General features: G+C 49.4%; 1 protein-coding gene across 6 annotated transcripts in view; it reads right to left on the bottom strand.

The window, feature by feature from the left end:
* The window catches only part of PI4KB (phosphatidylinositol 4-kinase beta), a 28,550-nt gene that overhangs the window by 2,317 nt on the left and 2,601 nt on the right, over positions 1-23,632 (bottom strand). For 2 of the 6 annotated variants that reach the window (XM_059881859.1, XM_059881867.1), the window contains exons 3-11: positions 17,099-18,035; positions 12,455-12,499; positions 9,800-10,027; positions 8,704-8,931; positions 5,718-5,827; positions 5,019-5,123; positions 4,400-4,523; positions 3,413-3,678; positions 6-138 (exon numbers count right to left, since the gene is read on the bottom strand). In XM_059881859.1, the coding sequence (XP_059737842.1) occupies positions 6-138; positions 3,413-3,678; positions 4,400-4,523; positions 5,019-5,123; positions 5,718-5,827; positions 8,704-8,931; positions 9,800-10,027; positions 12,455-12,499; positions 17,099-18,035 (2,176 nt within the window). 6 annotated transcript variants of the gene reach the window in all.

Here is a 23,632-nt window from a genome sequence, read left to right as displayed (position 1 = left end):
CTCACGTCCACAAACTCTGTGGTCAGTTTGAAGGCTGATGTCTCAAAGCCCAGGTTTCGGGGTGAGCTGGATAGGATGAAGCCAAAGTCGATGTGGATGATGTGGCCTTCTGCGTCCAACAGGATGTTCCCATTGTGTCTGAGGAGGGGGCAGATGGAAGAGACAGTAGTAAGTCTGACTGAGGTGGGAGCTTAAGCGGCAACACACTGGCCACATGACACCAGGCAAGGGCCCTGCCACTTTTCCTGCTGCCTAGAACTCAGTCCAACCCCTAGAACCCAAAGCTGGCAGGAGGAAGAAAGAGTTAGAAAAGTAGACTGCTAACAAAGGCAATGGGGTCTGATTTGCTATCATTAAACATAAAATAGTATTATGATTATCCCCATTTCCCAATAATCGCACTTCTAAGCACCCAATCCCAATCTAGCAGAGAACTGGGAACCTAGAAAACACAGCCTCCACACTCTGGCCAGCTGTCCTTGAGGCCAAGCACTTGGCTTAGTGGGAGGCGGCCAGTTACAACCTAATTACCTGTGTTTTGTTTGTAATTCCTGTTGGCCCACTGCAAATCAGAAACCCCACTGGAAGGGAACAGCAATCCCAGGCTGCTGCTGCCGCCAAGTCGCTTCAGTCGTGTCCGACTCTGTGCGACCCCATGGACTGCAGCCTACCAGGCTTCTCTGTTCATGGGATTCTCCAGGCAAGAACACTGGAGTGGGTTGCCATTTCCTTCTCCAGTGCATCAAAGTGGAAAGTGAAAGTGAAGTCACTCAGTCATGTCTGACTCTTAGCGACCCCATAGACTGCAGCCCACCAGGCTCCTCCATCCATGGGATTTTCCGGGCAACAGTACTGGAGTGGGGTGCCATTGCCTTCTCCAATCCCAGGCTGAGTGGAGTTTAAATGTAAAATAGTGTGGGGGCTTCAAAGAGTCAGCTTTAACTGTCTGGTAAAACCACTTCTGTGAAAAAAAATTTCCCAGGAGGCAATTCCTACAGGCTAGCAGCATGAAGAAGAGAGAGATAAATCCCAGGTCTTTGTGATTCCCATATGAATGGCCAGTCGGAGGGGAACAATTAACATGCTAAGCATGTGAGGCCTGGCCCATAAGGGACCTCCTCAGAGTCAAGAGAGGCTTTGTTAGGCTAAGAGCTCACGGTCTGAGGCTCTGGGGTCGGTTTGGCCAAAAGAAGAGGGACAGGGAGAACCCAGTCCCACCTGAGTCCTTACCCGCTGGGGAAGCATAACAAATTTAGCAACACTCAACCTTGGAGCCAGAAAGCCCCAGATGTCCTAGTCCAGCCTCTCATTTTACAGGTGAGGAGACAAGCCCTGAGAGAAGAAATGACTGACTTGTCCAAGGTCCCAAGCCAGTGAGCGAAGGGCAGTTACTCTTCTCTCCTTAACCGCTGGAGGGAACTCCAGCTGCACTGCTGCAGGGGCCTCATTCTGAAACACTTAGGGGGACCTTCACTGCCGACGCTTCTCTCCAGTGGATGCGTCCATTCAGGACTTAACTACATCTATTCTTTTTTGAGTTATTATGAAAGGTTTACCAGCTGCCTGTCTCTTCCTCCACTTTTAAAGGGTGGACTCTCATCTTTTAAATATATTAGTTTCCTAAAGAAAAGCCCAGAGGCCTGAGTATCACCTGCTTCCCTGCCCCCACTTACTCAACATAGGGGCTCAGGCTCTAGGCTCTCTGAGCCCTGGGTTCCAAATGCTGACTCCTGAGGGACAGTCTAAAGCTTGCAACCAAGCTTTACTCAGCCATAAAAAAGGAATGAAATAACGCCATTAGCAGCAACATGCATGGACCTAGAAATCATCACACTAACTGAAATAAGTCAGACAAAAAGATAAATATTATGGTGGAGTAATAAGTGAACTTATTTACAAAACAGGAACAGACTCAAACACACAAAATAAATGGTTACCAAAGGGGAAGAGGGAGGGTAAATTAGGAGTATGGGATTAACAGATACACACTGCTATATATAAGATAAACAAGAATTTATTTTATAGCATAGGGAAGTATATTCAATATCTTGTATTAACCTACAATGGAAAAGAATCTGATAATATATATGTGTGTCTGTGTATATATATCCCTGTGACTCAGATGGTAAAGAATCTGCCTGCAGTGTGGGAGACCTGGGTTCAATCCTTGGGTTGGGAAGATCCCCTGGGAGACCACTCTAGTAGCCTTGCAAAGAACTGGACACGACTAAGCAACACACACACAGAGTTGTTTAGTCACCAAGTCGTGTCTGACTCTGCAACTCCATGGACTGTAGCCCACCAAGTTCCTGTGTATACACGCTCACACGTACATATAGATACATAACTGAATCATTCTGCTGTATACTTGAAATTAACATGATATTGCAAATCAACTATACTTCAATTTAAAAAAATGTCAGGCATCGCAGGCACTTAACAGATGCTAGATTTCTGTTAAGCGGCTCCGCTGGCTAACCTTAATGTGCTGCCATCCCACTGGGAACCCTGGAAGCACAGGCCACTGAGCTAGTGCTTTCCCAGGACAGCTGCCCTATGCCCTCTAGGAGGTACAACTCACAGGTGCATTCCAAGTACTGACCCTGAGTCACTGTCTGGAGACAGTCTTAAAAAGGGCCTCAAGGGCGTAATAACCTTTGTATGGTAAGTTGTTCACCTGTGTGCAAAGATGAGCTTCCTGAACGTCACACGATACTGGCAGAAACGGCAGCTCTGGCAGAACAGATGACTTGAGTTTCGGAAATCATATGCCGGAAGAGGAGAATGCAGAGCTGGGAGTTTCAACTGTGTGTCCACTGTCTTTCACATTCATCTGCGCCTTTCTGCTCTCAGTCTCTGCCACTGCCCTCACGCCAGGCCTCATCACCTCTTGTTTGACAGCTGAAGGTCCACTGATCCACTCTTGCCCACAGTGCCACAGGGCACACTCACTCAACACAGACTGGCTCACGGTATTTCCTCTGCCTGCAGAATAAACCTCCCGAGCCTGATGAAGGCCCTACTAATCCAGCCTCAACTTAACGTGACATCACCGCTACTACTGTGCCATGCAGTGTAGCTCATGCTTAAATGACCTTGAGTTGTTTCCTCTGCCTGGAACATCCTTCCTTTCCATCCACAGCTTTCTCTGTCCTCATTCTCCTTTGTCTTTCAAGACTCTGCATGCTCAGACCCTTCCTCCTCCCATAAATGCTTCACTTCTTTGCCCCTTGCCCTGGTACTTGTCAGTCTGCCTTCTTACCTTAATAGAACAGGAATACATCTGTCTCCGCCTAAAATATGTTGTTTGTTTCATCTTTACATCTTGGCAGTGGAAGGCGGTGATGAATAAATGAGGAGACAGAGGAAACCCTGGAGAAAAGCTAAGGATAAGGGACAGGAATTCACCTACCTGTCCTTGACCTGCAGCAGGTAGCAGACCAAGCAGTAGCCAGCACAACTCTGCACAAAATTGCGCTGGGCGCTGAGGAATGCCTCAGTGGTATAACTGCCATGCTCCTGTAGGAAGTAATCGAGCAGGGAGAGCTGTGACTGCTTCTTCACCTGGTGAATGGATACAGCGTTGACCACTGGTTCAATCATGCCACTGTCGGCCGAAATCACAAGAATCTTATATGGCTTGATCCACAGGGGTACTCGCTCCTGTTCCCAAATGGACTGTGAGGAGACACACAGTGGCATTCAGACTCTCTAAATGAGAGGGGGGGCTAACATCCCTTCTGTTCCCAGCCTCAGACAGTTCCCATCCTTGGTGGCCTTGGATTCTAGGCCATTGAGTAAGTAAAAACCCTGTTATCCCACTGAGGGCCAGGAAGTTCTGAAAGGAAATCCAGGGTCTAACACACAGGGTGGCATGCAGGAAAAGGCATCTTATAGAGAGACGTTCAAAAGAGGGAGAGAGGAGAGGAGACCTCACTGTCACATCCCAGGCAGGGCAAGTGGGAGCTGTTAATCCAAGTTCAAACAACTGGGAAAAACACCAAGAGATTTAGGTTCAGAGGAACCTTCTCCAGAAAATGAAAATATTTATATCAAGAACTGATTAAACAGGTGAATTTGCTTGTAGGCATCCACCCTGGGGGGTCAGGGACTGACATCTTAGCCCACCGCAAACCACTTGCTGCAAATCAGTTGGGAGTTTTCTGATCTGTGATCAGAACAGGTGCCAGTCACAAAAGGGCCACAAGAGAGCGCTGTGGAGCTGTTCCTGGGGCTTTACTTCTGGGGAGAAGCACCAGCTTAGTTTAATGGAAATCCAACTTCGGCCTAGGCAGGAAGTTGGTCCCCAGCAGAGTTTCTGGCAGAAGGACCTGTGTGATCACCTCAGGTGGGCTACAGATGGGCTGGGTTTCCCTTCTTTCTCCCCCACTTCTCTTACCTGCAGTTGCTTTAACACCTGAAAGGCCAACAGCTCCTGCCGAAGGTCATCCCCACACTTGACGATGACTGACAGGAGCCGCCAATTGGGGAGATGGCCATAGGGGGAACCCTCTCTAATGCGCCTGTGAAGAGAAGCAAAAAACTGTCAAGGGTGATTCCAAGCTGCCCTGGTGGTCCAGTGGTTAAGAATCTGCCTTGCAACGCAGGGGACATCAGTTTGGTCCCTGGTCCAGGAAGATCCCATGTGAAATCTTGCAACTAAGCCCTATGCCACAACTGCTGAGCCCACACACCCTAAAGCCTGTATTCCACAGCACGAGAAGGCACTGCAGTGAGAAGCCCGCGCACCGCAACTAGAGAGTGGCCCCTGCTCTCTGCAGCTAGAGAAAGCGCCCACGTGCAGCAATGAATACCCAGCACAGCCAAAAATAAAATAAAAAATATTAGAAAAAAAAAAAAAGAACAGGGGGTGATGCCAGGTGGAGGAGAGAGACACAACTTCTATAAAAAATTCAAATCAAACCCCCCTCAAGGTAAGGACTCAGACTGCCTGAGGCCTGATGGATTTTTCAGAGGAGACTGACAGAACATGGAGGGTGGATCTCTACCCAACTCACCGTACTTTCTCCTGCCAGGGCTCTTTGAGAGCAACTGCAGAAGGGTCTTCTGGGTCTCGTTTGAAGGCTGTGGGGGTGTGAGCCAGCTGCTCTGAAAGGCGCCGTCTAGCAGGAAGAAACTGTATCATTTGCTTGGAGGAGCAACCCCAGAGCCTCCTGTCCCTGTCTATGCCGGCATTTCCTGCACTGTCTCCTTGACTCTGGGCACACAGAGATAGAAACCTGGGCTGAGACAGACTCATGGAAGGAAACACACCACTGATACCCTTCTGCTCACCTGGTGGTTTGTAATCATGTTAAATGCAGATTAGCAGCCCCTCCCCATTTTCCTACCAAGATTCTGCATCAGGACAGATACAGCTCCAGCATCTGCATTTCCCACACCATCTCCTCCTCCTCTGAGCAATGCGTCTGACACGCGTGTCCTCTGTCTTCCGAGACCCACTCTGGGAAATGCTCAGACCTTCCTCTGGTGCTTTTATTCCTTTGGAGTCCTTTTAAAATTTACTTTCTTTCTGTAGTAGCCCAGTAACTTCCCAACCCACACCTTCACTCCCTCTAGTTTGGTGGCCTCAGGACAAGGACAGAGTAAGGAGAGAGAAGCGGGAAGCTACAGGCTGACAGAAAGGAAAGGAACAAAGAGACAGGCGGTGCCTAAGAGAGGGATGAAAAAGGAGGGGCCGCACGGTCTGCCCATACCGGATGTCACCTGCTGCGATGAACACAGGCTCCTTGCTTTCCTGGCTGGTGATGCTGTCCACGGAGAACTGGGAGATGTTGTCACAGCTGTTGGTGTGCACTTCAGGGAGCTGGGGAGAGCAGGGCACTGCAGGTCAGAAGCGCTGAGCACAGGGGCGCCTCTTCCACCTCCTCTACAGAGCACCCTTCATGCTGCCCTCTCCACAGCATGACCAGTCCTCCTTTTCAAACTCTGCTCCAAGAAGCCTCCCCAGGTCATGCATCTCCTGGACCCTACACTATCTAGGTTCCCCACTCCGCCCCCAGACCCTCTAGCAGCGTTTCTCAGTGTGTCAGCTATAGCTGCCTCAGAATGACCTGGAATGCTGCTCAACCACAGATCCCAAGCCACCATCGATCTGCATTTAAATGACTGGGAATAGGATCCGGAAGCATGAATTCCTAACGAAGCCTCCAGAAGACTTCCAATGCATTCCAGTTTGCAAACCACTGCCAGGACCATCACAGAAAGCCGAACTTGCAGCTTTATACTGAGAGCTCCCCAAGGCCAGGAATGCAGTCTTCCTTAGGGTCCAGAACAGACCCTCTCCAAGCTAGGTTCCTCTGAGCATTTCTTTAAACGAAGCCATCCAATCTTTGATTTACTTTGGCTGTGCTGGGTCTCTGTTGCTGAGTAGGGGCTACTCTCTAGTCGTGGTGCTCGGGCTTCTTAATGCGGTAGCTTCTCTGGATGTGGCTCCTGGGCTCTAGAGAGCAGGTCCAACAGCCGTGGCACACGGGCTTAGTTGCTTCGCGTCATGTGGGACCCTCCCTGACCAGGGATTGAACCTGTGTCTCCTGCACTAGCAGGCGGATTTTTTTTAGCACAGAGCCATCAGGGAAGCCCTGCGCCATTCAATCTTACCTCCTCACCTCTAACTGTAAACTACCAGCCTCCAAGGCCCGTATCAAGCCCCTTCTTTTCTTCTGCCTTTGTGCCAGTGCATTTCTCCTAACCCCATCCGCCATTTCTGCACACTGCTTTGTTGTGTATCTTATACATAGATTTTTTTTTCTCTTAAATGTCTGCATCTGATCTCCCCAGTTGGACTGCCAGCTCAAGTACAGAGTCTGCCTTTTCACAAAGTGGAATCTGGTTGGGTCATAGCTCTAACAGAATCCTGTTCTGGATTCCTATAACGCCAGAACAAAATCCCAGTTTCTTTCTGCACCTTACAGGATCCTTCTTATATCTGGCTCATTTTGGCCTCTCCAGCCTCATTCTTTACTACTCTTCATCTCACGACCACACATCAGAGCCACAAAAAATTTCTTTCTATTCTTAAAATAGGCCAAGCTCCCTTGTGTCTTCCGGTCTCTGCACGAGGTGTCCCCTCTGCCTGGAATACTCTGTCCAGCTAATTCCTACCTACCTCCAGGCCTCAGCTGAGATATTACTTCCTCCAGGAAATCATCTGGGGTGTGTCCAACCCCAAGTCTGGAATAAGCGCCACCCCCACCTGTACTCTTGCCTGGAAGATCCCATGATCGGAGGAGCCTGGTAGGCTGCAGTCCATAGGGTCGCTAAGAGTCGGACACGACTGAGCAGCTTCACTTTAACGCATTGGAGAAGGAAATGGCAACCCACTCCAGTGTTCTTGCCTGGAGAATCTCAGGGACGGGGGAGCCTGGTGGGCTGCCGTCTATGGGGTCGCACAGAGTCCAACACGACTGAAGCGACTTAGCAGCAGCAGCCACCTGCAGATGCTTGCCTGGCACGGAATTCTCTCCAGCACAACCTGGATCACACCACACTACATCTACCTGCTAACTGGGCTTGTTCTCTCTCCTATTAGGTCACAAACTCCTTGCAGGCAGGGTCCAAGCCTTGTTTACTAGCACACAGCACTCAGAGTGGGCAAAAAGAAGGCCCTCCATAAATATTCCTTGAATGAACAAACATATGACTTATTCTTCTTTGCTTTATATAGCAGGTGTTCAATATACATTTTGATTAAATTTTCCACTCTTCCCTGGGCTTAGAAGTTCCTCTTTACGTTAAGCCTAAATTCTTCTTGCTGGAAAACAAGCTCCAACTGAATTTATTCCAGTTCAGTTCAGTCGCTCAGTCGTGTCCGACTCTTCGAGACCCCCGTGAATTGCAGCACGCCAGGCCTCCCTGTCCATCACCAACTCCCGGAGTTCACTCAGACTCACGTCCATCGAGTCAGTGATGTCATCCAGCCATCTCATCCTCTGTCCTCCCCTTCTCCTCCTGCCCCCAATCCCTCCCAGCATCAGAGTCTTTTCCAATGAGTCAACTCTTCGCATGAGGTGGCCAAAGTACTGGAGTTTGAGCTTTAGCACCATTTCCTCCAAAGAAATCTCAGGGCTGATCTCCTTCAGAATGGACTGGTTGGATCTTCTTGCAGTCCAAGGGACTCTCAAGATTCTCCTCCAACACCACAGTTCAAAAGCATCAATTCTTCGGTGCTCAGCCTTCTTCACAGTCCAACTCTCACATCCATACATGACCACAGGAAAAACCATAGTCTTGGCTAGATGAACCTTTGTTGGCAAAGTAATGTCTCTGCTTTTGAATATGCTATCTAGGTTGGTCATAACTTTCCTTCCAAGGAATAAGCGTCTTTTAATTTCATGGCTGCAGTCACCATCTGCAGTGATTTTGGAGCCCAGAAAAATAAAGTCTGACACTGTTTCCACTGTTTCCCCATCTATTTCCCATGAAGTGATGGGACCGGATGCCATGATCTTAGTTTTCTGAATGTTGAGCTTTAAGCCAACTTTTTCACTCTCCACTTTCACTTTCGAATTTATTCCAGACTAGACCTAGTCAGTGCTTCCCCACTCACCCCTGTCACTAACTACCCGACTCATTTGAGCATTTGCTCCAGCCTGCCTCAGGGAGTGCTGTGTTGTCTCAAATACATTGAAAGCGCCTGGAACAGGCCCTATGGCCAGTACTACTTCCTCGGAGCTCCCTCACCTCCACCTGCAGCTCGCCTATGTCATCCACCGACCAGGCCTCGTCATCGTTGTCATAGTTGGGCACGGTGCTGAAGCTGCCTGCCCGCTGCTCGTGGGTGATGCCGCATTCGGGCAGGTTCTCTACAGACCGGGTGCTCCGAATTCGGTTCTCGGGGATTCGGGCGGGGACACTAGTGGTGTCGAAGTTTTCACATTCGAGGACCTCCACATAGATCAGGTAGGGAGCCTGGGGGGTAGTGAGAACAGTATTTGTAATATCCCTCCACCACTGCTCTCCTCAAACTCAACCTTGGTAACACAGTCTGTCCTGCTACCCACCCCTGCACCAGCGCCTCCATCAGTCCCCAGACACCAGGAATGCCCTACTTAGGGCAGGAACTGATCCTGTGAATACATATGTAAGAGTCTGGCTGAGAGTATATAGGTCTAGCAAATGTTCAGCCGAGCTTCAAAATGTACAGAGGGTGCACCTGACCAAAACCACCCCAAACTATCAATTACCACCCATCAGAGAGGCCTGAATGCCTCTGCGGACTTGTCCTCAAAACCGAAAGACTAGGAAAAAGCTGGGCACTGTGCCCAGGATTCTAATCTTCAATACGTCTTCTGGAAAAAACAAACAAACATCTGAACCATTAGTACTCATTTCAACCAGCATACTACTTTAGCTAATTCTCTCCAACGTGAACTGGGCACCTTTCTCTCCTTCTCCCTGCCCACTGTGATCAGAAAAGGTCTTAGAAACAAACATTTCTCTACTTTTATTGTTGCTGTACCTGGAAAGCCTCAGAGTTATGGAAGGGCTGGAGAAGGGCTCCCAGAAGGACTAGAAGGTGAGGAGAGTGGCTCTTCTCTGAGACAGAGCAGGAGGCAAGCTGAACACATTAGGCCTCTTTGGTCCAGAAAAACAAAGCCCAAGAACAGGGACAGGCGGGCGCTTGGAATCACAACAGAGCGGAGGTGAAGTCAAGGCTGACAGGTGCATATGAGCTATGGAGGAGTTCAGGATGCCAGGGGGGCTTCCCTGGGCCTGTACACACAGCCACGGGAGTAGAGACAGATGAGGGGTCTGGTTGAGGCCCGAGCCCACCTACCTTGTCCTTAGAATTGAGGACGACAGCCTGGGTGTGGGGCACGCGGACCACGTGGTGGTCGAAGCCAGCAGTGGGCAGCCAGACTCGGGCAGGGAGCTTGTGGTTGAGCAGGGAGAGCTCTGAGATCAGCCGCTGTGTCTTCTGCTCCTTGGTGGGGAGTGTGGCCAGCCGCTTGCCAATCGCCATCAGGGACTTGATGAATTCTCGCTCAGGAGCCAGTCTGACGGGCTACAGGGGGGTGGCGTGAAGTAAAAGATGGTGAAGAAACCATAGAAAAAAGTGGTCCTCCCACTCAGTCACAACTAGCCCCGCAGGCCAGGGGTCCCAGTGTTTCCAGTACTCCAGGGAAGGGAGACCTGACGGCCCTCTCAGGAGATCCCACCCACGCCCATCAACCTGAATTGGGAACAGGCGGAAAAGCCAGCACTGCCCTCCTTCACAGGCTGTTTCTTGACGGGAAGGGGGTGTGTGACTCCAGGTCACTCGATGCACCCCACTTCTCTTGGACTTGAGTTCCCGAGGAACTGTCCCAAGGCTCCCAGACGGACGGGAGGATGACATCCAGAGAGGTCTGCCAGGGACCCAGACAGCAATGCTGCTCACACCTGAAGTGCTTCACCCATCTCAACAACGAGGCCATCCCTCTCCCCATAGGATCCCTAGGCTGGGTGTCCAGCAGGCCCGCAGAGCTCCAGAGGGGAGCTGTGAATCAGTACCCCTCCTTTCAAAGGAGGATTCAGTCCATTCAAGTGACTGCTGCTGCTTCCACAGCACCCCCCTGCCCACCCCACAATCTCTCACCGAGGGTCAGTGCGCATGCAGGGTATGAGGCAGGATGAGCAGACTTTGCACTAATGAGGGAACAATCAACAGGGAAAGAAAAAGCACATGGAGGCTGGGAGGTGTGCACAGGTGGGTGGAGAAGACAGCTCCTTTCAGGCCCTGGTGCCGGCCCTGAAGGCCTGTCTCAGTGATTCCTCCTTGGATCCTCTTCCCCTACCTCTCAGGGACTAGGCTACCCACATTCGCTCCCTCCTGTGGGCTTGGCTGCTCACGCTGGGCACTTCATTCTTAGAAAGGGCAAAGTCAGTGTTGGGAGTCAGGCGGGGATGGGGAAAGAGATGGGCTCAGCTAGACATGGAAAAGGGTTCCTTTCTCAGCCTAAGTCCTTCCACCTTAAGGGGCATTTTATCAAGATGGCCACCCAGCTCCCTGGCCCATCTCTCCTCAGCTAGGCAAGGACAATCTCTCTTCCTCAAATAGAAACAGTAGTATCTCACTCACCAGGCTTCTCTCCCTCTTTGTGTGTCAAGCTCAGTTTCCCGAGTGAGAATTTCTACCCTCACCCCCTCACATTGCCATAAAGAGCTTCTTTGCAAAGCTGAGCAGTACCAGGCCCAGCTCTGCATGTGCTCAGAGCCAGGGTTCAAAGGGACAGCTCAGCTCTCAGGCTCTACCCACAGGGGACTGGCCCAGGGCCCCACACAGTAATGAAGACCCAGGTGTCTGAATCAGTCAGGAATGCTTCGGGAGGCAGGGTTGAAAAAGAGATAAAGACAGGAAGACAACAGAACTAGACCTCTGGTCCCTGGAAATATCCTAGGGGCTTCAGAGAGAGTTAAAGAAAGGAAGAGGAAATCTGGAGACTCACTCCTTCATTCATCCTGATCCCCTAATCCATCCACTCAGGTGGCAAATGGTCATGGTCCCAAAGACCCTCCACCCCAACCAATTCATAGTTATTTCAGATTAGAAACAAGAGAATTCCTTCCCATCCTCAATTCAGCCTTTGGGCTGGGAGCCCCTAAGTTACGTCAGCATGTTGGAAATATGACCCCCGGCCTCGAGAGAGAGGCACTGCCACATGGGAGGAGATAGGAGTCATGACTGAAAGGGGATCAGCACAGAACAGAGAAAACTGATTGGGAAGACAAATCAAAAGTAAAACGTAAAAGAATCATCCAAACTCCCAGAGGGTCCAGCATTTCCTCTCACGTCTCTGCCCAGCAACAAGGTCCGAGACCCTGTGGGACCGGAGGGTCAGGGGTTAGTCCAGAGGGAACAAGAAAGGAGAATGAGGGTTACGAAACATCCTGGGCAGGGGGCTGGGAAAGGGAAGAACTCAGACCTGAAAGAAATGTGAAGTTAAAAAGGAAACTGGTGTGGGGAGGCGCAACGTTCCTTCAGGCCAAATCCTATTTGCTTCTCCAGTCAGCTCACCCAGCATGGGGCCTGGCATTTGGAAGACACTGAATAAGTATTTGATGGTCTGACGGCAGAAGCCACAGGGAAAGGGTGCTGGGTGGGAGAAACAGGATCCTGGGGGTTTCTGCCAAGCAGCTCTTGGCTTCAATCCAGGGGTAAATTCTACCTCTCTCCCAGCTGTTTGCTCTAGAGAACCAAGAGCTGGGGGCTGCGTTGCACTACAACCCAGCTGTCCTGGGAGAAGGATCAACTGAGCCCCCTCAGCACTGGCAACGAAGAGCAGGGGCTCCTCCAGGTCTCGGAGGCCTGGGAGTTAGGGGCTGAAGTCCCAGGAAGAAAAGGCAACTTTTAACTCCAGCCTTGACCTGGGGACTCAGAAGACCTGGGGACGGAGAGGAAATGCGGCCATGGGGGGAGCCTGCCACCCAGTCCCAGCCTGGCCCGACTTACGGAACTGAATGAATTATCAATACTCTCGGTGCTGGAGGAGAGCTCCTGGGAAAGGGCCGGAGGGCAAGGGGGAGAAGAAAGGGGCAGGGAGGGAAGGGAGAGAGACAAAGGCATAGAATTTAGCTCCAACCCGGATCATAACTATTTCTCTTATGCAGCTCTACCCTTCTGCTTTAATGAAAGAAAGTCAGCCCACAAATGCCACTTGCCTAGATTCTTGACATTGTGGAAGATGCTAGAAAGCTAGCGTAGACCTTGAGGTCAGAAGGGTTGAAGAGGTAGTGGCCTCTGCTTTTCATTTCCTGCCCTTCTGTTCTTGCCTGCACAAGCCTTCCTTCTAGGAAAAAATCCTACAGCTGGATCCGTCAGGGAGGCAGGTACCTTGATGCTGCAAAGCTTTCTTGCTTCCTCTTTATTCACTCACATGCTCAACCAACCCCTTCTCCATGGAGACCACCATTGAGACTGAATTTAACAAGCTGCATGGCCCCCATACCAGAAATCCCATGTTCCTCAAGCTTCTTGGAGATGTCAAGGAGAAAGCAGAGCTAACCTTTCAGTGCCAGGTACATCTCCTCTCTAATCAGCCTCATTATCACCCTGGGAAACCCAATCCCACCCCTGAATCATGTGATGAGGGCTAGCAGGGACCCAGGAGCATGAAACATCTGTGCTAGGTGCTGCTGGGAGTTAAGGACGAGTAACTCTCTTCCCTACCAAACTTCTGTGGGCTTCCGATCAGGCCGTTTCATGTGACACTCAATAAACTACAATTTTTGGATGTAAGCTGAGAAGCCAGGTCCCAACTGAATCCGTCTGAGAAAGCTGAGTGGCTGGCTGCTCCACAGCAGCTGTCCTAGTCCCAGTTCGGGGGAGTTAGCTAAAACTCACCCCATTCCTGTCTTACTAGTGTCTGCGAGCAAAACAGGGACAGGACTGGTGCTGCAAGTCACTGAGCGGCTCTGCTGCGCTCGTGCACAGGCCCACCCTGGGTTCTGTCCACCAAGGTCTCCCAGGACAGGGAGAGGGGCAATATGGGTACACGGTGCACAGGAAGGGAGGGTCCTGGACTCGAGAGACAAAGTCAAAGCCGCTCTCAGGGCAGGAGGGCAGTGGTCACTGAGCTACTCTGCAATCAGAATTTCAAGCATCTACTTAATTCGATTCCACGGTTTACATTCTATTCCAGCTGGAGGCCCTCTTGTTGGGTCTTTCTTTAAAGAATCTGGAGAGAGTGGCACTTTGAAGAAGTCAAGCTGTACACTCTCCCAAGGCCACAGCTCTTCTGCTTGGAGGGGAGTGGTGGTGGGAGGGAGCACCAAGGCAGCCAGGATGCGCAGGCTGATGATGACTTGCTGGCTCAATCTCTACCCCGGAGTTGGGTGGGGAAGGAACAGTAGGCAGGATTTGGGTTCCACAAGCCCCGTGCCAGCTGCTTCTACAGACAGGATGGTCCTGTCTGACTCATTAACAGCCTTGGGGGCAGGGAGATATACCATGAACTGCTCCTCTCTCCTCCTCTGGAGACTTGAGTCACTCAAACTGAGTCAGCTCTAAGGAGAGAAGCTTGAGGCCAAGAAGCTGACATCACACTCTATCGGGCTGGAAGGCCTCTTGGGCTTCCAGTGTGATATACAGATTTCTCTGTACAAAGGTTATAGCTCTGAGAAGACAAGGCTGATCTACATTACAGGGGGAACGTGTTGGGTGGGGGTAGGATCTAAATCACTCCGTTCCCTGAGCCCCCACCCTAGGCCAAAATATCCACCAAGTGGTTACAACTGGAAAGGAAAACTACCTGCCCCACTTAAGAGCTCCCTGACGAGGTTGAGAAAAACTGCTCTGAAGGGCTGGGCTGGGCGGCGGGTGGGAGCAGGAGCGGGAGGAGATGGGAGAAATCAGTGCTGGAGCCCTTTACTTGTAGGGAAGAGTGTAAAGGATTCCTCATTAAAAAACAGAACCCTCTGTGAAATGTGGGGAGAGAAGAACTCTGCTGGGAGACCCTAGGCAGGAAGAGACTGCACGAGCACCTGGGATTCTTCCTGGAGTCCTCGCTTCACCCTCCAGAGGGTCCCTGCTGGTGGTGGGAGCACAGTATTAAACTCAGAGCCCACGGGGAAAGCCAGAGAGGGTGAACAGGGTGTCTCTCCTTTGAGAGTCTCTGTTCAGACCTTAGATAATCCTGCGTTTTGTTTTAGTGAGCTGTATACTTCCTTCTCACGTACAGGAATCAACATTTCAAGAGAGTCACCAGAAAATCGCTAGAACTAAGAAATTCAGTAAAGTTTCAGGATACAAAATTGAAGAGTCACAAACCAAACAACTTCCTAGATAATGGGATCTCCCTATTACTTTGTAAGTTCCTGGAGGAAAGGACAGCATTTTATCCTACATCCCTGCTGCTTCCAGCACAGGCTCTGCGTGGACAAGCTTGAGAACTACAGGCTGAGTGAATGAATGTTGCATGACAGGGGAGGTGGACAATTAGAAGAAAGAAAACCAATACTTGGAAGACAAAGGCCTTGAAAGATGTATCTTCGAAAAGTCAAAGGGGTTTGGAGAGACCTCTGGGCTGAAGACTCCAACGCTTAGACTCCTGGTGACTCTCACTCTCACATTTCCTGGGGAGCCACAGTGGATTCTGGTGTCTCTTTCTGCTAGCATCATATAACCTGGGAGTGGTGTCTCCTTTCGTCCCTGGATCTACTGACCCAGGAAAAAGGAGCCAGGTTGGGAAGAATGGCAGCTGGAGAAGCCAATCTGGAGGATTTTAGTATTCACAGAATACCTGTGTCTCAGCATCACCCCAAATCCCATCCTAGGCAGTAGTGGGCTGCAAGAGGGACTAAGGATCAACACAGAGGACAGAAAGCCCAAGGCCTCAGTTTTCCTGGCCCTAAGATGAGTACTACAAAATGCCCACGGAGAAAAGCCAAGAGGCGCCTGACACGAGGCACCAAGGGATTCACTTACAGCTGCTCACACTCATACCACTACAGGCTTGACCCCAAGAGGAGCTCCCAAACCCTGCATGACCTCAGTCCCACCAGCTCTGGATGATTCTTCTTGCTCTCCAACAGCCTCCTTTCATGACCCTGGGCTTCCTGCCAAGCTCAACTGGAAATGAAAATGGTCCATTCTGGTTCTGAGAACAGCTGGGCCCTGCCTGTTCATGGGCGTGGAAACCTTCATGGCTAAGGCCTAGGCTGTTCTTCCCCATGTGGACTCTGATAGCTGAGGCTGGGTGTGACAGACACTGGTTGAGAAACTTGAGGCAAATCATCTAACCCCTCTGTTTCCTCAGTGGTAAAACAATACCTGTCTCTTAACGTTGTTGTGAGGATTAAATGTAAAATATCTGACATGATGCTTGGCACGTACTAAGTGCTCAGTAAATGTATCACAACACCAAATTTCCAGACAGACCAGGCTCTGTATTCTCTTTCCCTCCTGCCTTTCCCTGCCCTAGTCACTCTGACCTCTTTACTTGAAAGAAGTCCCATTGTATCAAAAATGTGGGTGGGTTGTGGGCCCCAGAGAGGCAGATGCCAGCACCATGGCTACACGCATTCTCCAGCAAGTGCAAATGCCTCAGTCTTTTCTCCCTTCTTCCCTAAGGCTAGGCTGGCAGCCAGATGGGAGCCTGGCTGGTGGGGAGTCAGGGGTGGGGTGGGGACTGGGGGACCATTTTCTGGCTGGGACATTAGGTAGGTCACTAACACTTGGTTGTTCATGGGGCAAGTTTCCCTGCTCTCTGTCCAGATGTGGAATAAATGGTGTGTATGAAGCCCGGCGTGCTGCATCCACGGGGTCGCCAAGAGTCGGACACGACTTAGAGACTGAACAATATGACCAGCTGGTGGCTTATCTCATCCCACTCTGTATCCTAAATGGGACACCCCGACTGCTGCTTTCTCTTCTTGGGTTCAGGTCCTTGACTCGACACTGGGTGTGCCCAAGATTTACTCTGTATCAGGACTGCTTCCCTCTTCCTTCTGTGCTTCTCCCAAATGATATGGGAAAGAGACAAGCAAGACAGCCCTTCCCCCAAGGAAAGGCAGGCGGGAAGGCATTCTGCAGATGCCTCAGTGACAGGGAATGAACCTTACCCTTATGTCAACAAGGAGCAGGATCTCCAGGGAGTGAGGGAGAGGGATTATGAAGAGCAGTGGCCAGGGGAATGAAGCTGAGGGTCTACTTATCATCTCCCCTCCCCCAGCATGCACAGAATTCACACACAGAACCCCTTTTCCTCCCCGCCATGGTTGCTGCTTTGAGAGGACCTGGTAGATATCCCAGGGTTCAAGTCAGGCTGGGGAGGCTCTCTGCCACAGTTCTCAGGAAGTAAAAGGATGGTAGTGCAATTTAGTAAAAACCCACTGGACAGTCAGGAGTATCAGCCTTGCTACTAAGCTATACGACCTGAGGCAAGTCACTTTATCTCCCTGGGTCTCTGAGTTCTTCCTTTGTAAGACGAGGCAGCTGGAATACATGAATCCTAAGGTCTTTTTCCATTCTAACATTCCATCTTTAATTGGTGAAATGAAACAGAGGGAAGGAGTGAAACGGACAGAGTAACCCTGAACCAGACATCCTGTCTCCATGCCACCTGGCTTGCCCCTCCGTCCCGCCCGGGAATTTTACCTCGTCCTCATTCTCCACTTTAGGGTTGCTGGCTGTTCGTTTCAAGTTGCTGCTGAGACTTATGCTGGCGGTGGCATCTGACTTAGAGCGCTGGTGGGTCCTTTTAGAGGGAGACAGCCCTGTGTCGGGGGCTGGGCTCAAGGAGGGCAGCTCCCTCTTTCGGTGAGCGGGCTTCAGCTCATCTGAGAGGATCAGCTTCCGTAGCTTGGTCCCACGGGAGTGTCGCTGAGTGGAAATGTGCATGTCTGAAGAGTAGGCCCCCAGCAACAGAGCACACTGGAGGGAAAAGTTAATGCTCTGGCGGCAGCGGTGGACTATGTAGGGCTTGATGGCATCACCCACGTCCTCGTCCATGTGGATGTACATGTTAAGCAACTGGGGCAGATAGAAGTCCACATCCTCATTACGAAAGCAGAAGAGCCGGTTGCCAATGTAGGCCTGCACTCCAGGCTCCTTGGAGTTATACAGGTATGAAATGGCCATGGAGATGTCAAACAGTTTCGACTCAAACAGCCTCAGCAGCCAAGACTGTTTGGCCGAGTTGTTCTGCCGCCGCCTTCTTGCTCCCTTGGCTGTGCCTGAGGCCACCGTGGCCCCCATCTCATCTTCCTCCTCCCTTATCTGGGCGGGTGGGTCGTCCAGGCAACGGATCTCGCTGTCCACACCATCCCCATTGACCAGCTCCAGGGGGGTGCCTCTGCTAGAGATGGCCACGCCTCCATGCAAGAGCTTGACTTTCTCCAGCACCTCCTGGCAGGCCTTCTGGGCCACCTCAGGGTCAATCACCGAGAGCTCCCCGACCCCCTCCGTGATGACACTTAGCAAGGAGCCCCCATTATTCCCTGGTGGGCCAGGAGCGGGCTCAGAAGTTGGCTTCAGGGGGGCAGGCTCCACTATCGTGTCTCCCATGGCCACAGCCAGACTTTGAGCTTCCAAGCTAGAGAAGGAAGGAGGGAGAAAGGAAGAGAAAGGGAGACACACACACACACCATTAGTGGTGCCAACCTCAGGTCTGGCCCTCACCAGGACACCTTCCCAGGCATCCCCTCTCTTTATGTCTTCCGGGACTCACTCAAACTCAGATGAAAAGTCATCCCCTCCCAGGAAGCTTACCCTGACTCCCTCCTTCCACCTCCGACCCCTACATTACTCTTCACTCCTTCTGTGCTTGGTTACTCAATTTAGCCTCTGTTCTTAACTTGTATTTGTTAAATGTTGCTTTATCTTTGTTATGTTTATATAGGTTTACAAATTCTTCAGATAGACTGGGAAGCAATTCTGGTCTTAATTCTCTTGTCCCCACTCTTCAAATGCTTTTTTCTCCCTCCATGCTCTTCCGATATCTCCCTCAAATGCCTTGCCAGTAACCTTTATGTTTTCCTCTTTAAACTGTATTTTGTTCCTCATGTAACACTCCATACACAGGTCCTGAACATCTCACCTTTATTTAGTGCTAAAATCTTGATGTGTTTTTCCAGTTATAGATACTTTTCTTACCTTCCTTTTTAGACTCAACGCACCCAAAAGATAATGGCCAGCAACCACCATACCAGGCTTTACCGAGAAGAAAATAGCTCAGAAACATCCATCGTCAGCCCTGCTGAGGTGTGCCATTTCTCTGCTCGTCTGAGGACATGACATCATGCTCCCTTCCTCCAGTGCTGTGGCAGCTGAAGGATGGTGGGAAAACTCCTGAACTGGGACTCAAACAGGCTGAGATTCAAAATCTAGGCTCTGCCAGTATGTGTGTAAACTTAGGCAAACCACCTATCTTCCGAGTTTGTTTCCTCAACTGTAAAATGGGAAGAAACATGTCTATTTCTTAATGTCACTGTGTATTAACAAAGTGAGTAACTTTATGTGTGCGAAAGAACTAACATGTCTGTCCCTGGCCCACAGTGTGTGTGTGTGTGTGTGTGAGTCACTGTTGTGTCCAACTCTTTGCGACCCTATGGACTATAGCCCACCAGGCTTCTCTGTCCATGGAATTCTCCAGGCAAGAAAAGTGGAGTGGACTGCCATTCTCTTCTTCAGAGGAACTTCCCAACCCAGGGATCGAACCCTGGTCTCCTGCCTCGCAGGCAGATTCTTTACTGTTTGAACTACAAGGAAGTCTAGTATAGGCACACAGTAGTACTCTACAAATGCTGCTAAGTCGCTTCAGTCGTGTCCGACTCTGTGCGACCCCATAGACGGCAGCCCACCAGGCTCCCCTGTCCCTGAGATTCTCCAGGCAAGAACACTGGAGTGGGTTGCCATTGCCTTCTCCAATGCAGGAAAGTGAAAAGTGAAAGTGAAGTCGCTCAGTCGTGTCCGACTCTTAGCGACCCCATGGACTGCAGCCCATCAGGCTCCTCCGCCCATGGGATTTTCCAGGCAAGAGTACTGGAGTGGGGTGCCATTGCCTTCTCCAATGCAGGAAAGTGAAAAGTGAAAGTGAAGTCGCTCAGTCGTGTCCGACTCTTAGCGACCCCATGGACTGCAGCCCATCAGGCTCCTCCGCCCATGGGATTTTCCAGGCAAGAGTACTGGAGTGGGGTGCCATCGCCCTCTCTGCTACAAATGCTAGTTAAATCCTAATCACCTAAAAGGTTAATAAACTATGCACGTGCACATGCCTATGTTGTTTATAAGGAGAGTGACTTAGTTTTCTGTGAGCCCTCTCCTATCCCAACCCCACTTTCCCCCATCCTCATACACACACTCCAAGAACTGGAGGGGCTGTGAGAAGACAAAAAGATAGGCTGGAAGCCATGTGTCCAGAATCTCCAAAGGAGAAGAAAACACACAACCAACAATTCCTCTCTGGAGGAATCAGAAGGAAAGTCAGTGAGAGGACACCTGATAAACGCCACTGCCTGCCTAGAATGATTCTTCAGAGACTCACTAAATCCAGATCAGGAGAATCAGTGCAGAACAGGAGGAAATCTCAAAGCAAGGACTGGGAGAGGTACACTATATTAATGTCAGATTGACGCAGCTCCAGAGTCTGGCTGTAGGTAGCAAAGGACTCAAGAGGCCTCATCACAAATACGTATAGCGTGCGGCTCCGTCACACTCAAGAGCATGAGCAGGAGGAAGGCAGAAGCAGTTGTGGAGCTGGAAGGCAGGTACTTTCCAACTGATAGTGACATCAACGGACCTGATAAGTGGGGACTGACCCTAGTGAGCCCAAGTAAGTGGAAGGAGGCTCAAGATACAGACTCTCTAGTCACTCTGCAAAGCCCGAGTTTCCACTGCTACTCTTTCAGTGCCTCTTCTTGAACCTCTGAAATGTTAAGACTCAAGGTTACCTTCATCTGCCCAACATACATAGTCCAGCTTGCTCTCGCCCAGCAGTCAACCACTAACGTTGTGCAGGAAGATGGATGGAGAACTCTTAAGTTCTCAAGGAGTATTTAAAAAAAAAGGCGAATTCAGTTTATTTTTCGCTTAACTCTGTCAAGCAAGAAGTTCATCCCCCAATTAAATTTCTCTGATGCAGTCTGAGACTGGAATCAGCAAGAAGGTGGCGACTCTTTCACTATGCTCTTTCCCAAATGAGGCAGTGACCTCTGAGCAGCAGAACCGGCATGGCCGCCTCTGCCCATGTGGATCTGTCTCTACTCGCAGCTGTGGGTCGCACAGGAATAATAAGAGGGAAGTGTTCATCAGTACCTGCTGCAACTCTGTAGCGCCCTGCACCAAGGGTTCTCAGATTCCTCAAATTCATCTGGGGCCACTACTACCCTTTAGGTCTGCTTAGACACTCACAAAACAGACTCAGATCACTTTATATAACCAACTCTTTTTTTTTCAATCTCTCTATGCTTGGCACATGATTCTCTTTTCCTCTACTCCAGAGATTTTCAAGACACCAAAAGCTCCTAAAAGACCACTTATCAAAACTTCCAAGGGAAAAGAAGTTCAGACATCCTCCCACATACAGCATTTCAGATTTCACTAGGAAATACAGACGATCTGGAAATGGTCACAACTGGGATTACTACTGGCACCAGGAAGGAAGGCGAGGAGGCCATTATTTCTTTTATCCCAGGGTTGAGCTAGAAATCCCATATTACAGTATTTAGGGGACTTGCCCACTGAACAGAACAGGTCCCCCATTTGACAACCTTTACTCCCCAGGGAACAGATAATGTCAAGAGGAGGAGGAAAAGCAAACTCCTCTCCTGTAAAGGGCAGCTCTGCCACTAGAAACCACCAAACAGGAGTTTGGCTTCCCTCCTGGCCTTCCTGAGTCTCAGGAACTGCCTGCCTCTGAAGCAACTCATGGGGAGAAGGAGGAGCTGAAGGAAATGGTTGTTTTGGTAATTTAGGCAATAAGAAATAAAAAATGGATTTTTCAAAACCTAAATTCAGATATGGTCTTTAACAACAGTTAATTCATTCTGAAATGCAAAGAAAATATAGCTTTGATGAGTAACTGTTCTAAAGAGAGTGAAAGGACTAGAAAGCAAAAAAGGAAGAAACGGTTTCTGTTTTCACCACCTTTCCCCTTTTAAGTCAGAGAACTAGAAAAACCCCAGAGAAGAAAACCCAAACCTTTAATATCAAAAGACTCCTATGGCTCTCAAGGACACAGACAACTGAGGCTCCACACTTCACACTGGGAGCCTAAAGTGGCCTTCCGGTGAGGCTAGAAGGGAACTGAAGAGATGTACCATGGCCCAGACTAGCAGCTAGCTTCTCGGAAAGGGGTGTGTGTGGGAAGGGGACGGGCAATGTTGACAACCAACTGGCTCCACACCTGATGTCTGGGCAAAGAAGGGAATCCTCAGGTGAGCATCAGAGGGCTTGCTCAGGGCCAAGCAGAGAACAGCAGGGAAGGAGGACGGAGAGGCACACGTGCATGTCTTCTGTGACTGAGCATCCAAGTCTGCAGAAGATTCTGGGGGTAGGGAACGCTATCACTTAACTTGGCTTCTTGCTTCTCATCACCTCAAAAGATTCTAGACAAACAACCCTCCACTGGCCTCCATGAAACAACTTGGTGGATTGGTCTCTGCTAGGACAAGATGTAAAGAGCCCCAAATCAATTTCCTCACACAGTTAATCACCATCCCCTTCTTGAAATCTTTTTCCACGAATTAGATAAACATGACTGCTTCAGATCGGTCCTCATGTTTTTAATATGTTCCTGTATTTTCATAGAATGACCCTTAAGAGATCATCTTATTTATTGCTTTACCTCCAAACAGAAAGGTGAGCTCAATTTTCCATCACCTTTTAAAAGATCCCTCTGGAAAAAAAAAAAAGATCCCTTTGAGATGGAGAGATGGATCATGTGAACCGGAAAAAAGAGTAGTGGAGCCAATATCTTCATCCTACAAGGTAGTTAAGAGAGGCTATTAAAAGTTAATGGATAGGGTGGGAGGTGGGAGGGAGGGGACATATGTGTACCTATGGCTGATTCACACTGATGTATGGCAGAAACCAACACAATATTGTAAAGCAATTATCCTCTAATTAAAAATAAATAATTTTTTAAAAAGTTAACGGAAAGGAGGTTCAAATATGTCATTTAAAAGTACTCAGGCTTCCAGTAGAAACAAAAACAACATATAAACAAGAGAAGTATGAATCTTCTGAAACACAGTCTTCTTTTGTAATGATTAATAAACCAAAAAACAGAAGAACAAAAATTTTATCTACAGCTCTGGCAATAACTGTCAGAGAGAAACACTAAAATAACTAAGAGGTTATCTTTAGGAGTAGGGATAAAGGGAAAGGGACTATTGATTTTCATCATAAATTCTTTAAGTACCACTGGATTCGTTACCAAATGCACATATGTCTTTAATAATAATTTTTAAAAAGAAGCAACCTAGATGTCCATCAGCAGATGAATGGATAAGAAAACTGTGGTACATATACACAATGGAGTATTACTCAGCCATTAAAAAGAATACATTTGAATCAGTTCTAATGAGGTGGATGAAACTGGAGCCTATTATACAGAGTGAAGTAAGCCAGAAAGAAAAACACCAATACAGTATACTAACGCATATATATGGAATTTAGAAAGATGGTAACAATAACCCTGTGTACGAGACAGCAAAAGAGACACTGATGTATAGAACAGTCTTATGGACTCTGTGGGAGATGGAGAGGGTGGGAAGATTTGGGAGAATGGCATTGAAACTTGTAAAATATCATGTATGAAACGAGTTTCCAGTCCAGGTTCGATGCATGATACTGGATGCTTGGGGCTAGTGCACTGGGACGACCCAGAGGGATGGTATGGGGAGGGAGGAGGGAGGAGGGTTCAGGATGGGGAACACATGTACACCTGTGGCGGATTCATTTTGATATTTGGCACTAACACAATTATGTAAAGTTTAAAAATAAAATAAAATTAAAAAAAAAAGAAGAAGAAGCTGCTCTTCAAAAGGGACTTCTAATCATCCTAAGCTGCCTGTTCTGCTCCTGAGGACTCCCTCTTCATGTCTCAAAGTCTAACTCAAACCTTTCTTTAAGGAGGTCTTAGCTCATCCTTCCCTCTTAACCTCAATGGTAAAAATGGAGTTTGAGTAC

Source organism: Bos taurus, chromosome 3 (assembly GCF_002263795.3).
Source record: "Bos taurus isolate L1 Dominette 01449 registration number 42190680 breed Hereford chromosome 3, ARS-UCD2.0, whole genome shotgun sequence".
Taxonomy (NCBI): Eukaryota; Metazoa; Chordata; class Mammalia; order Artiodactyla; family Bovidae; genus Bos; species Bos taurus.
This window is presented reverse-complemented; position numbering and strand designations above follow the sequence as displayed.